The sequence below is a fragment of the Anser brachyrhynchus genome (assembly GCF_964034855.1).
Source record: "Anser brachyrhynchus genome assembly, chromosome: 20".
NCBI lineage: Eukaryota > Metazoa > Chordata > Aves > Anseriformes > Anatidae > Anser > Anser brachyrhynchus.
Genome location: NC_137713.1, coordinates 8995516 through 9007428, shown reverse-complemented (window position 1 = coordinate 9007428; position 11913 = coordinate 8995516). Strand labels below are relative to the sequence as shown.

The window sequence follows — 11913 nt, the reverse complement described above, 5'->3', positions numbered from 1 at the left end:
AGCAGTGTGAAAGGGGGAGAGAGAGAGCAGGGAACAGCCTCAGAGGGGACTGCAGACTCCGCATTTCCCTGGCAGCAAGGCCATCTGTGCTACGTGACCTACTTGTGGCTGCTGAACAACAACAGCACGCTGCAATAGGAGGGAACGGCTTTCACTGAGACTGCAGGGCTGCTGGGGATGGGGAGCAAACAGCCAAAGGAACTTTGCATTTCTCTTAACAGTGTAATTTAAAGTCTCAGCCCCTGGCATTGTAGACTTGCTGGGTAACGTATACCGGTGTTAGCCCTACTAATAATGGTAAGCTGAACTCACAGCTTTCTTTTCTTTTTTCTTTTCTTTTCTTTTAACTCAAAAGCAAAATCACTTTGAATATTATACATTTCTCCGCTCCCTCCCACAAACATTGCCTATAAGATATATTTTTTTCATTACTTATCTGTAACAAATACACAGTACAGATGCATATTTTTCACTAATGATTGGCTGAAGTTAGTTTACTCTTTTATTCTTTATTTCTATTCCCTTTCGTGTTTTACGTCTCACATCCACCATCACCATTTCATCACCATAGCTCTTTGCTATCTTCAACTCTTGCCTTACTTTTGGTGTCTTCAGCAGTTTCAGCTTCTCGTTCAAACTCAAAACAAAACTACCTTCAGTTTCACCAACCGTAGCATGCAAAACAGCAAAACAAATGCTTTCTGCATTTACCCAGCCCACTGACAAAACCTCTTGCATGGGGCTCTCATTTCCCTATAGGGCTTAGAGTAGAACCTCCTGACTGTAGCCAAGCCGAGAGGAGCCTCCGCATGGTCTTTAAAGGACTCATTCCCTATATCAAGCACCTACAGCTGGGTCACCCTTGCTCCTGGGATAACCACAAGATCTCTATTTATTTCCCTCACGGTGATCTCCATTACTGATAGTAGATGCTGTCTGAACACATCTAAGAGCATTCCTCTCGCTAACGAAATCATTAGCAAAAAGCTGTTATCTGTACCATATACTGATCACAGATACTTAGTAAGCTTTTTATTTATGTATTTATTTATTTATTTTTAAATATATATATATCTTTTGGGTGGGAAGGAAGCAGGTCAGAAGAAACTGTCTTAAATTCAGGGTCATTCTCCTTTCAGGATAATACGATACATCCACTGTGTGCATGTGTACTCAGGCACTGCTGGTAACACATCAAAAGAGCTCTGCCATGTCAGCACTGAATTTGGAACTCATTTTATCCTGGATGTATCCTGTGATCTCAGACAGACAATATGAACAGTTTACAACTTGGGAGATATAGTTTTTAAAGCTTTCAGCTCAGATATTCCCATCCACCTGCCACACATCCCTATTAATATCATCATGCCCTCAATAAATACTTGTGCTGTGTCTGACGGACTACAGAGTCACTGATACATGAGGACTTACTTACTGCCTACACACAGGCTGTAATGTTTTAGAGGACTGTGCTCCACAGAAACACATATTGCAATTGGTTAGCAGAAATGTATCACAAAATCTGTCATCAGGCTCTCTGCAACAATTCTTATGAATAGTCTTTCCAACAGCCCTTTGGGTGCTTATCAGCAGTAATCCTCCACATATAGTGGGAGAATTAATGCTGGCCAGGAAAATTGTATCTTATCTGGAGGCTGGTACTTCCTAAGAGCATAACAACTGTTTAACTTGGCAAGAAACCAAAGCATGACCAGCACGTTGTATTGACAGATTGCTATGACCAGCAGTGCTGTACGCAGCTGCGATATTTCACTGTCTCCTGTTGGCTTCTGCAGTAAGTTAAATCCAAAACCAAGACTAATACAGTTGAGTTTGAGGTGTTATGAGAACAGTGTATTCATCCAGTATGTGTGCTAGAAACAGTATGAACACTGGAATAAAAGCTAACTGACTTGTGCTTGTATGATATACAACATATTTACATCTTTGTTTAGTTTTCTACTTTACCTCTAGTAGAGGTGAAGTTAATCCACATTTAATTCAGACAGGCATGTAAAGGCTGCAGATCACCCACAAATTCACCCTTATGCAACACCACAAAACCACCAGGAGCCATTTATAGCTATTAATAAAAAATATACAAGATTTAACCATTGACTATCCTGCCTACACAAAACCCAGATAAAAAACTGCTCTTTGCGCAATGGAAACTTCACCCTCCGGAGTTTTGAAGCCTTGTGAGAAACCCAGCAGACTCCATCGCTGTCAGGCCACAGGCTGAACCCGTTCCAAAGGCTGAACGCTCACGTGCCAGCCTCACAACGCCAAGTGACAAGCGCTGACAATGACACCAGGATGCAAATGTTGCGGTCAGCGATAGGAAGTCCTCCCCTCTGAAGAGCATCACTGCTCATGCAGGACTCCAAGTACGATCGGCTCCAGGTTCCTGCCCCACACCACTCTTAAATTAGAAACATTCCCAAGGGATTAGAGCCCAGACCAAGGGACAGACCCTGCGCTCACCGAGACAAAACGAGTGTCACTGATTGTGCTGAACACGAGCAGAGCTTAGGGATGTACGAAGGCCCCAGTAACCACTGGGATTTAGGATGAGTACCTACCGCTATGTGAACATTCACAGCACTGCACCCCACCATTGTAACATAACATGGTATTTTGTGGTGCATCTTTTATTGTTCTCATTTCATAGGGGGAAATAAATGTGGTTAGATGAAGAAGAAACAAAGGCTTAGTCTCCTGAGGTGCAAACACACCATCGCTTTTATTAAGTATCTTAACACATCACTGAAGGACACACACACAGCCGGTCTCCGGAACAGCCGAGGGCTATGTCTGCCCCCTATGGAACCCCTCAGCCAAGCCCCAGAGGCCCCCCGGATCTGCCGGAGCCCCGTTCCCGGCCGCCGAGCGCCCACCCCCGGGAGGCCGGGGCAGGCTCCGACCCGCCCCGCGAGGCGGGCCCGGAGCGCGTTCCTCCCCTCAGGCAGGCGGCGGGAAGACGGGCTCGGGCCTGCTGCAGCCGCCACCGCCGCGATGGAGGTGGAGGAGACCGAGAAGGCCGGGGCCCAGGGCGAGAAGCGGGGGCCCGCCGACGCCCCGGGGCCCGCTCCCGCTCCCGCCGCCAGCGGCCATTACGAGCTGCCGTGGTGAGGCCTCAGGGCGCTGCGGGGCGCGGGGCGGTGGGGAAAATGGAGCCGGGCGGTGGGCGGGAGGAAGGGCCGAGCGGCACGGCCATTGGTGGAGAGCGGGGCGCGGGGCGGGGCGAGGCGTGCCTGAGCCTATGGAAAGAGCCGGGGGGCGGGGCGAGCCGTGGGCGGGAAGAAGGGGGTGGGGGGGGGCTCGCCCCGCGCGGCCGCTTCGCCTCGGGCGGCTGTGAGGGAAAGAGGGTGGGAGGAGCCGCGCATGGGACGGGCCCGTGAGGGCCGGCCCCTTCTTCCCCTCGGCGGCCGGCTGCGAGGTGGTCACCACGGGGTGGGAAGCGAGAAACCCCCGCTAAGCTTGTGGGACCCAGCTCGGTCGAGGTCTGGCCCCGAGGGCGTGGGCGGTGCTTCCCCTCTCAGCCCTGTCCTGTCAGGCTGAGGCGTGAAGGCGAACCCGAAGTGGTTGTGGTGTTTTCATCCTATTTACACTGGTCAAAATAAAACAACTTGAAGTTCAGCTTAGTGTGATCCTCCTTTTCCAGCAGTGCAAAGCGCTATTAAAGTTTGGCTAGGTGTGTCTGAAGTGTTTTACTTCTACAGGGTGGAAAAATACAGACCTGTGAAACTATGTGAAATAGTTGGAAATGAAGATACAGTGAGCAGGTTGGAGGTGTGTAGCTGTTGCTTTATTTTTTGATGGGTTAGCTCAAAAAACATAATTCTGCACATATCCACAGACCAGTGGAGCTATACTTGAGTACATGGACAAAAAACTTTATGATTTACTTAAAAAATGACAAGTTTTAAGACGTATCAAAACAACATCCTAAAGAAACAGGCCTTCTTGAATTGGGATGTTTAAATTGGCCCAGTTATGATACAACTTTAAAAATGCGTACCTGCTATATTGTTTCAATGAGTAAGTATAGTTTATATTACTACAGAAGGAAACAGAAATACCACTTTTTTTGTCTGGAAGAAAAATATTTTCTGTGACAAATTAGTTTGTAAAAACAGTATTTGCTAGCAGAATGTTTATACTAGCAAATATATTTTTAAAGCAAATAGAAAGGAAAGAGTAAAGACCTGTGAGATTCAGTACTTTAACATTTTTCCATATTATTCTAGGAACTGACTTAACAGTTCAACTGAAAAACATGAAAGCTGCAATGTTAAAAAAAAAAAAAAGCCAGGAGGGAAGAAAATAAATGGTAGCTCTGTTTCTTATGATTAAAACAGAATAGAATTGGAAACTATTTCTTCCTACCATTTTCTTATATATATATTTTTAATTATTCTTTCGTAGGTCTTTGCAAAAGAGGGGAATGTACCAAATATTATCATTGCTGTAAGTATTGCCACGTGGGATTTCACTGTTGTTGGTCCTGGCTTCTGAAATCTAGGCACAGCAGCCTCTCAGTATCGGTTTGCATTGTACCTGGGAGTACTACTAACAGTGATGTTGATTGTATGGTTACAGAGCAGTATTTTCAGCAGAATACACAAGAAGTAAACTACCTTCTGTTACTCAAATACTAAAAACTAACTTGGTCCTCAGGTGCTTATTGAAGTGTGTCTTGTGCTTCTCCTCCACTGTTGCAGGCAATATGCTGAACTCAGATGACGTTTAGACCTATGTTCTCCCAGCAGTTCCTCTGTTGCAGCTATGTTTCATGACTGGGAAGCACTGTAGAGAGTACAGGTTAGAAAATACAGGTTAGAAAATGGCATTAAACAGCAATTGTTGCATTTCTAGGGTCCCCCAGGAACAGGTAAAACCACTAGTATCCTCTGCTTGGCTCGTGCTCTGCTTGGTCCTGCATTAAAGGATGCTGTTTTGGAGCTGAATGCCTCAAATGACAGGTGAGAATGAACAAACCTTGTCAAGCGTTTAATGAAGAAGCAAGTATTCATGTTTATTTTTAGTTGAACTTAGGCTGACTTGATAGCTTTAATGTTACATTAGGGTCTCTAGTACTTGCTTTAATAAGTTTTTCCAACTCAAATTTAGGCAATTTTTGGTGTTCAACTAGCAACATAGTCTCTATCAACTTTTATAAACTTGATAGATACTTTCACACACAAACGGAGTGCAGAACAGTACTATCTTCTCAGATTTACTTCAAAGAGTTATGCTTCCTGCATTCTTGAAGATCCTGATAAAAGGTGAATGAGTTGTTTATAATGAAACTCGTCAGTACTTAGGAAAAAAAGTGAAGTGATAGAAATTAAAGAGTAAGGACAGTTGGGGGTAAAACTAGGATATGGGTGTTAGGTATATAGCGGGCACTGACTCTTCTCTGAGGATCAGGCACTAAAGGCTGATTATATTTCCCAAATTCTGTAGCAGACCCTGTCCTGACATATTCTAGGGACATGTCATGGAGGGTTTAAGAGCACAATGCTTTGTACCTGCCTTTTTAATTCTGTAGCTCTCCTATAACTATAACTGATAGTACAGCATTCCTTTTCTACACAGAACAAAAAAGTAAAATCCTTTACTTTTAAAAGTAATACTTCAGTGGGACTCTGTCTAGGAAGGTATCCATGTTGTGCTAAAATGATGAAGTCTGTCCAGATGTTTTTCTTAAACTGTCTTGATTTATAGCCAGGTTTATTGGTAAGGCTCTGTGAAGTACTGGCAAAGTAGCAGTGCAGACTTAAACAGTTCTGCCCTTGTTCGCTTATTACTCATACCTTTTGCCAAACATAAGTGCTTTTGTGGCAGTAAAGCTACTGATAGAAGCTGTTAAATTGCTTTTTTTCAAAACCTCCAAAAAGGAGGGTTATCGGTGTTTAATTCTGACTCTGCTCGGCAGTCTGGCTACCAGCACAGCGTCACAACAATTACACTGGCACAGCTGATGGAATGGAAACAAACGGCACAAGAATGGGGAGCACGAGAGCCCTTCAGCCAGTGTGTCTGCCGAATAAAATCCATTGTGTAATTTCACCCAACTGATCATAAATGACTTGAATTATTGTTCCAGAGGCATTGACGTTGTGAGAAACAAAATCAAAATGTTTGCCCAGCAAAAGGTCACACTTCCAAAAGGTCGGCATAAAATAATCATCCTTGATGAAGCAGACAGGTATGTTGTGGTTTTTTTTTTTTTTTGATCTCAGCTACCGTGTGAAATCTTTTTTATCTGTTCTCTGTCTGCAGAGCTGCTGTCTTGGACAGTATTAGATGTTTCTATCAGGCTATCAGAACAATTTAGGAGGAAATGGGTACTGAACAGTGCTCTTAGAATATTCCTCATATCACGTAGAGATCATTGCTTCAAAGGAGATGCTGAATATTGGGGTGAAACACTTCAGGATTTAGCTCGATGTGATCTCAGCATCTTTCAGTTTACTGGCTGATGAAAATGGGACATTCTCCTCTACCTGCATGTAGTTAAAATTACTTTTCAGAGTATTAATGATTTAATTTTGTGTGTTAATTTTATGGAGGTCTCAGTGATTATCTGTGTTGTAGGGTGATCTGTTCGCATGCCTAGCAAAAGCTGCCTAGCTTACCAAGCCAGAATACCAAGTAATTTACAGAGCACTGTCTAGTATCAGTAAAGTCTGAAGCTTGTCTAAAAATAATTATTAGGCTGCAGCTATAAGTCAGTGAAGGGTAAAATCTGTCCTAACTCCTTTTCTCTTTCAGCATGACAGATGGAGCACAGCAAGCGTTGAGAAGAACAATGGAAATTTATTCCAAAACAACACGCTTCGCACTTGCATGCAATGCCTCTGACAAAATCATAGGTAAGGTGCTGTTAGTCCCTGGGTGTTTTAGTTAGACATTCCCCATACTGCTGGGTAATTTCAAAGCAGTTTTCAGACATACGTTGAGCCTGCTCATTGCAAGAAGCTGTGGTCCTTCAGAAAACTCAAACCATCTGAACATCCAGCTAATAAAAGAAAAGCGTGTTTGTGTAGCCACTGAACCTTCTGAACAGCTGTTTTTAATGGATAGCGCTATGCGTGACTGCAGAAGCAGATTTCTTTGGGCTTAATCTCCATCCAGCTCTGCTACAGTTTATGATTTTTGGTGTATTGTTAACTGGATGTTGAACCCCTTTTGTTGTCCTGCTTTCTGAAACAATCAGAAATCAGAAAGAGTTGGCCTGTAGGCTAACGCATTGCAGAGCTTTAGACTACCCTTGTTTGGCAGTTAAAATAGCATGATAAACACCTACATTCAGAAAACCAGGAGAACAAAAGAAACTGTGCTTGATACATGTACCACACTTGGGTTCAAGGGAAGGGTGTAAGAGTTGTGTGTGCTTAAGGAGGTGCTGTATGCTCTCTGGAGTTGACATGTTCTTTTTCTTCACAACAAAATGACAAATGAAGAGTTGGAAACAGGTATTTTCTTCAAAGCTGAAAAAAGTGGTATTTTATTTTTAAGAAAAGAGGGAAACGGTAATTATGCATCTCTGTCCTCAGAACCTATTCAATCTCGGTGTGCGGTGCTGCGTTACACCAAGCTGACGGATTCGCAAATCCTTGCAAGGCTACTGAAAATCGTTGAGAAAGAGGATGTACCATATACAGATGATGGATTGGAAGCCATTATCTTCACAGCCCAAGGAGATATGAGACAGGTAAAAGAGGGAAAGCAGTGAAACAAAGCCTTCTGTTTAAAGCAAAAAAGTTTGAATTGCTGCTCTCAAGGACTTATCTTTGGAGAAATAAAGAAAAGGGGATGTCATCTATGTCACAAGAGTAACTAAATTGCTTGGTTTTGCAAGGTTTTAAAGTGAATCTGCTCCTTAAAAGCAAATTGCTGGAAATCAGATGCTGAATTTTTGGGAGAAAACAATGTCTGCATGCATTTACAGTTCATTCTGTTGCCTAACTGACAACTTCATATTTGGCATAATTTCCCAAAAAGGGTATTTCATCCTGAAGAGAGGAGCCAGAAGTGCAGCGCTTCAGAAAATAACTGAAGTCTTTGTTTGTCTTTTTGCAGGCATTAAACAACTTACAGTCCACATATTCTGGATTTGGCTTTATAAACAGTGAAAATGTCTTTAAGGTTAGTAATGCTGTAAAACAGTAAAGCTGGAAGTCTGACACTGTCTATGTGAGACGTTCCTTCAGATACATGAGACTTTGAAAGTCTTTACCCATTTGCAGACCATGCTATGTAGGTAGCGGGTATTAGTCAAAAAAAAGCGTGCATACCTTTTGAAAAGGCAGAGAGTGCTTCAGTCCCAAACAGCACATATGAGGCTTTCTGACTTGCCATCTCTCTCAAAGCACACAAATCACATAACTGCTGGGAAATTTCACAGGGATAACTTTTGAATCTATTACTTTTGTTCTCATGTAGTGCTATTGAGTCCACCGTGGTAGGATGGATAGCTGTGTTATCTGAAAAGTCGTATTACTTAAAACGTAATCAATTTAATTTGGATTGTAAATTGTGTCTGATTCAGTATTTCATCTGTACAGAAGCTTGGTGAAAATACTTGGGGGTTTAATACAGGGTGTTCTAGTATTTTGAAATATAATACTTCTCTTTGATACAGGTATGTGACGAGCCTCATCCTCTGCTTGTGAAAGAAATGATACAACACTGCATAAATGCAAATATTGATGAAGCATACAAGGTTGGCTTTCATGTGTTTTGTCTGTGCAGACACCTTTTATTTAAAGAATGTCTGTTCTGAAGAATTCGGTGTACGTTGCACTTTAGAAAAAGGGCAAAACCATGTATATGGATTAAGTCCTGTTTTTTTCTAACAGTTTGTTCTGATGAATAATCCATCAAGCCAAAAAAAAAGGGGGGGAGGAAAAAACCAAGTAGTTTTGAAATTACTTGCTAAACAGAATTGATGTTAAATTGCTGGATAAATAGTACATATATTTTCACTAGCTGTATACAGCTGTCCCAAAACCGAATCAACTTTACTCACCTGTTAGGTTTTGCAGATAAACATGGGATTATTCTTTCCTGCACAGATTCTTGCTCACCTGTGGAGACTTGGATACTCTCCAGAAGATGTGATTGGTAACATCTTCCGTGTGTGCAAAACCTTTCAAATGCCCGAATATCTGAAACTGGAATTTATCAAGGTTAGTATTAACCTGGTTACTGGTGGGGTCTTTCTGGCCTTCTCAAAAAGAGGATGTGCTCCTTAACGTAGGGGTAGCCTCAGAGTTTTCCGTTTGTGATTTGCTATATATAAGTGCAAAATGTTATTTCTTTTTATTACTGTTTTTATTACTGTTTTCTTTCCTCCTCTGCCTCATCAGTCTGTGAAACAGAAGTTTAAAGTCTAACCACCCACAGAAGTGCCAATAGTTACTTTAGCGATGGAGTAATAACAAATGTAATGCTGGCTGAACTGATTATTTACATCAAAGCCTCTAAAAACTCCTTAAGAACTTTCTTGAAGAGCATACTAGATTCTAGTCCAATGGATAGTAAAATATTACATGATTTTAACAGCCAGTTGACAAATGGTGAACTGGTACAATGGAAACACTCTTAAGATGTAAAACCTGTCTTCAAATACAGGCACCTTGCTCCTTATGAAAAAAAAATGGGGAAACACGGGCTTCAATTACAAAAATAAATAAATAAAAATTGATCTAATTAGTCTACATGGGAACATAATAGTCTTGCCAAAAAACAGTTTTCTTACCTTTAAGTGACTCTGAAGATAGTTTCTTAGCAGTAAGGGATACATTCTATTTAGAGGAGTGTCATTAGTCACGCCATGCAGACTGTGGGAAAAAACATAAGGTTTGACAATGTTTTCCTCATCAGGAAATTGGCTACACACATATGAAAATAGCAGAAGGTGTGAACTCGCTTTTACAAATGGCTGGACTGTTGGCCAGGCTGTGTCAGAAGACTGCAGCCCCTGCAGCAAGTTAGATACCTGACTGAGCTGAAACCCCTCTTCTGGAAGGTGAAGACCTGGCACGCAAGGTCAGCAGCTGTGCGTGTGTCGTGAATTCTGTCCCCCTGGTTTTGCTAAATCCCAGAAAAATAACCAGGTTCTATTGTAAAAATAACTTGTATTTTTTTTATTTTGATCAATAAAGCTTTGAAATCTTTAACCCAAGTATTCTTGCCTGTTGTGTAATTGAAGTAGAGGACTGTGACAGTCCGGAAAGGAGAAGCACTAAGGTCTCTCTAGTACTCCGCAAAAATGCTTATAGGTAACAATACCAAGACCTAACATCAGGAGAGACAAAATATGAATCCCCTTGTTAGTGATTACACCTTATGATTGATCAAGAGTGGATTGATCAAGACCAAGAAGGAAAAACTTTTGCACAGAAAGAGCCATGAATGGAGTTACCAATGAGGCATGCTGAGGAGGTGCCATTTCTGGGTGCTCTTTATGTGCTGGGGGTAAGGAAGGTATTTCCACCAAACATGTACAGGAAAAATACACATTTCTTGATGGTGCCAGCTATTTATTTTGGATACTCCACCTATAATCTTTAAAAAATACACCAAGTTCTGGGACACTCTGTATTTGTGTTCTCTGTTTTTGCTTGTCCAGGTTAGGTAATATTTTACAGTAATTTCAACATACCAAAAAAACTACATCATCATGATTTCCTCTCTGCTTAGATTTGGAAACCACCTCACAAGTGCAGAGGAGCAATAAAGTGTGAAATGCAGAAACAAATATAAATTGAATTCGACCACCTCCATATCAGGTGTCAGATATATTTCTGTAAGCAGAGCTCTTAACTTAATGAAGTACATTGCTGTTACAGCAGTCAAACAAAATGTGGTAGAAGTACAAGTTACTGGTGCCTGCTCTTCTCCCTGCCCCTTCTGTTGAAGATACCACCCCCAGCATCCAGTTGCCCAAACCACATTGTTTCAGCGCCAAATTGATCTCCGTGGGCAGTGTAAGTCAGCTCCAGACTAAAGACCGGCCCCTGCACTGGCTACACCCTCCGTTTCTCCAACTCTGCCACAGGGGTAATGAGTTTCAGCAGCAAGGGCTGGCAGCATTGTAAATTGTGCCATCAAGACTCTCTGCAGCTCTTCTGACAGAGCTTTAAGAAGACCCTTTTTTGATTCAAAGTGCAGGAAAGGAAGATAATTGACAGCTAAAGCACGGGCACATTTGAACTTGCTCCTGAATGGAATAAAGGAAACAGTTCTTGGAATAATGGATGCAATACTCTGTATATTCTTCTTTCACTAGATTTTAGTCCAACTGGGGTAAGTTTGATTCCTAGTTACTGAATTACTAACACTAGCACAACCACTGTTAAATATATAACTAACAATGTATTAAGATGCTTAAGCCACCGAGTCCTTTACAGACACAACATCACAGCTTTTGTCTGCAAAAGCTTAAATAAGACACCTTATTTAAACACTAGACTGATTTTCCCTCGTCTGTATGTCACAGACAGCCTTCTCCTAGTTAAATATGTTCACTGCCGAACAGAGAAAGAAGAGGTGTTACAGTGGCGGCTTCATAAAATAACAAATGTCATATTAGTAGGATTCATAAGGCTGCTCCTTACCCCAGTGGACGCACCTACCTGTGCGTTGTGTGGTTTGCTGTGTCGGTGCCAGCTAAAGGGAGAAACTTGGAGGATCACAGGTCGTGATGCTACCTGGTAAGTGCTTTTCTTCATGACAATACTCAGCAGCTGCTTTTCATCTCCAATTTGGAGCTGATTCTCTCTTGAGCTAATACTCTACAGCACTGGGAGGATTTCATTTTGCTCACCTTTCCTTAGAAGAGGAATAGTGCCGGTCCGAGAGGCCATCAGTGCAGCCTGTTCTCCCATGCTTGATTGC

General features: G+C 42.2%; 1 protein-coding gene across 1 annotated transcript; it reads left to right on the top strand.

The window, feature by feature from the left end:
• Positions 1-2919: 2919 nt before the first annotated feature.
• Positions 2920-10193, top strand: RFC2 (replication factor C subunit 2). The gene is made up of 11 exons (XM_080562901.1): positions 2920-3128; positions 3723-3792; positions 4429-4470; positions 4879-4985; positions 6113-6214; positions 6781-6881; positions 7566-7723; positions 8092-8157; positions 8654-8734; positions 9087-9200; positions 9898-10193. The coding sequence occupies exons 1-11, from the start codon at positions 3016-3018 to the stop codon at positions 10006-10008; spliced, it is 1065 nt and encodes a 354-aa protein (XP_080419027.1). The 5' UTR covers positions 2920-3015; the 3' UTR covers positions 10009-10193.
• Positions 10194-11913: the final 1720 nt, after the last annotated feature.

Coding starts and splice junctions, on each gene's coding strand:
- RFC2 (XM_080562901.1), top strand. CDS start 3,016: ATGGAGGTGGAGGAGACCGAGAAGGCCGGGGCCCAGGGCGAGAAGCGG. Junction 6,215..6,780: donor ATCCTTGATGAAGCAGACAG/GTATGTTGTGGT, acceptor TTTCTCTTTCAG/CATGACAGATGGAGCACAGC. Junction 8,158..8,653: donor ACAGTGAAAATGTCTTTAAG/GTTAGTAATGCT, acceptor TCTTTGATACAG/GTATGTGACGAGCCTCATCC.